This window comes from Sardina pilchardus, chromosome 5 (genome assembly GCF_963854185.1).
Source record: "Sardina pilchardus chromosome 5, fSarPil1.1, whole genome shotgun sequence".
In the NCBI taxonomy this organism is placed as follows: domain Eukaryota; kingdom Metazoa; phylum Chordata; class Actinopteri; order Clupeiformes; family Clupeidae; genus Sardina; species Sardina pilchardus.
This window is the reverse complement of record NC_084998.1, coordinates 22,431,634-22,434,133: the sequence shown is the minus strand read 5'-3', so window position 1 is coordinate 22,434,133 and position 2,500 is coordinate 22,431,634. Positions and strand designations below refer to the sequence as shown.

The following is a 2,500-nucleotide window of genomic DNA, read 5'->3' as shown; positions in this document are numbered from 1 at the left end:
GTGTTGGTGGGTGGTTTGGGAGTGGTGATAGTAAAGGGCTGTATATACTGCATGACTTTGATAAAGACACACAGGATTGTGTGTGTGTGTGTGTGTGTGTGTGTCTGTTAATTAGCAAACTGAATAGCGGATTAAAAACTGGTGCAGGGGAGTCACAGCACAATCGAGGCCCAGGGCTCTGCAGCGAGTGGATAGACAGCTCCGAACACACTCACACAAGTTCACACTCACACAGGCACAATCACAAGCACAAGCCTTCATTAAATGTGATGTTGTCAGAAAACAAAGCCTTTATTTACAATTTCACACACACCAAAAACACAGCCCGCAAGGCATGTTTAGATAGCACCACTGCCAAGTGTCACTCTGTAGTCCTGGATGCAATTTATTTGCTTTGTTTCATGGTGCTACTCTCAAAACATGTCTATTATTAATAAGACAAGGAACCATAACAAAAAAATGATCAAGTGTAAATAAAGATTAGTGTTTAAATCAGCATACATAAACAGAAATGTGTTTAGAGCCACCAGAGTTTTTTTGTTGTGAGAATGTAGAATTTTCCATGTTGTGCTTTATGATTAACTTCACTTGCCTCTCTCTCTCTCTCTCTCTCTCTCTCTCTCTCTCTCTCTCTCTCTCTCTCTCTCTCAGGTGGTGGTCTCCACGACGGTCAGCGTGGATGGCCATGTGCTGGCCGTGTCCGACAACATGTTTGTGCACAACAACTCCAAGCACGGCCGCAGGGCTCGCCGCCTGGACCCGTCGGAAGGCACGCAGTCCTACCTGGAGCACGGTGAGTACTACTGTACGTAACCACTGCTTTTTGGGGCAGCCCGAACAGAGACAACTACAGACACGCTTTTTTAAAGTAGTTTGACGTAGTTTTCATGTAGGTTTTACGTAGGTTTTATGTATTTTTTTGTTGTTTTTTTTGTATGTTGAATTTTCAGGGCAAATGTGGTGTTTGTTATTTTTTAGTTACATACTGTACGTATCTCTCCCTGGTTAGAATCCACTATTCTAGAGTGATCGTCACCTACAAGTGAATGGAGTGTTTTGCTGTAGAGGGGGTGTGTCCCACTGAGTCCCATCTAAGCATGGAGTCGCCAGATAAATACAAACTGTAGTCTACTTCCTGAAGCGGTGTGGATGTATCTGAGTGCTGTGTGTGTGTGTGTGTGTGTGTGTGTGTGTGTGTGTGTGTGTGTGTGTGTGTGTGTGTGTGTGTGTGTGTGTGTGTGTGAGATGGAGAGAGAGGGAGAGAGATGGGACCCCTGTCAGATCGCATGCTCACACACTTTATTATCCAATGATTAAGTATGCACCGGGCCAGGAAAGCCATAGCACACTGACAGCCTGCCACAAAGAGAAAGAGACATGACACACACACACACACGCACACACACACACACACTCACTCATGAACAATTTCTCACACACATAGGCATGCGCATGCACACTCATTTAACTAATTTTGATGTGTAGGGAAGATTAATTGTAGGCTATGTGGGAAAGTGTGCACGCTCGCATGCTTGCGTCACTGTGTGTGTGTGTGTGTGTGTGTGTGTGTGAGACGTGTCTAAGAGCAGAGAGAGGGCTCTGGCCCTGCTCTGAACCTGCTCTCTCTTCCCAGTCCTGTGTTCAATGAAGCAAAGACATTGTGAAGGAAAAAGCTCCTCCTAATTAATCTGAAGCTCAGCAGTGGCAGCAGCAGCGGCAGCAGCAGCTATTCCCCATAACACATCCTCCATCTACCCCACCAACCCCACGCAACCCCACCCACCCCACCTCTGCTCCAACCACAACGTGTCCGTCAGCGGCTCCGTCCCCCCCCCCCCCCCCCCACACACACACACACACTCCAATTTCACACGGCAAAAAGAGCCCCTCGCGCTGCTCTGCCGCCTGATTCCTGGAGGAGGTGCAGGGGTGTAAAGGAGTGCTCTGCCGCCTGATTCCTGGAGGAGGTGCAGGGGTGTAAAGGAGTGCTCTGCTGTCTGACTCCTGTAGGAGGTGCAGGGTGTAAAGGAGTGCTCTGGAGCCCTCTGGAGGAGCCAGGTCTGGGGGGGTGCGTGTTGTGGTGTACAAGTGAGTGACCCTCACCTTCCCTGGACCTTACGGTGAGCCGTCCTCCGAGGAGGCGTCAGGGGAGACCCGGGGCTGTCCACGGCACAGCCTCAGTGTCAGTGGCCGGAACATTCCATCTGCGATCTGCCCACACGAGGGCGGCTGCCACGGCTGAAGACTCTGAACGTCTCTCAGGTCTGGAATTAACACAAAATGAAAATAAGCGATGTGGTGCTCGATAGGGATGTATCCCCCCCACACACACACACACACATAACTCACTCCTCTTCTCACTATTCGAGTAGCATTTAGACCTGAAGACGTTGGAGTCTTTCTCCAACTGGTGGGCACGCCTGCACGTTTGGTTGTTGCTCCCACAGGAGAGAGCCTGCGTGTTTGTTTAGCGTCCGTGTGGCAGTCGATGCAGTCGACT

At 49.6% G+C, this 2,500-nt stretch overlaps 1 protein-coding gene across 3 annotated transcripts in view; it reads left to right on the top strand.

Moving 5' to 3' along the window:
• The window catches only part of LOC134079589 (transcription factor COE1-A), a 154,872-nt gene that overhangs the window by 102,143 nt on the left and 50,229 nt on the right, over positions 1-2,500 (top strand). For 2 of the 3 annotated variants that reach the window (XM_062535685.1, XM_062535683.1), the window contains exon 8: positions 652-793. In XM_062535685.1, the coding sequence (XP_062391669.1) occupies positions 652-793 (142 nt within the window). Of the gene's footprint in view, positions 1-651; positions 806-2,500 lie in introns of all 3 variants that reach the window. The other variant, XM_062535684.1, reaches the window with a different exon arrangement.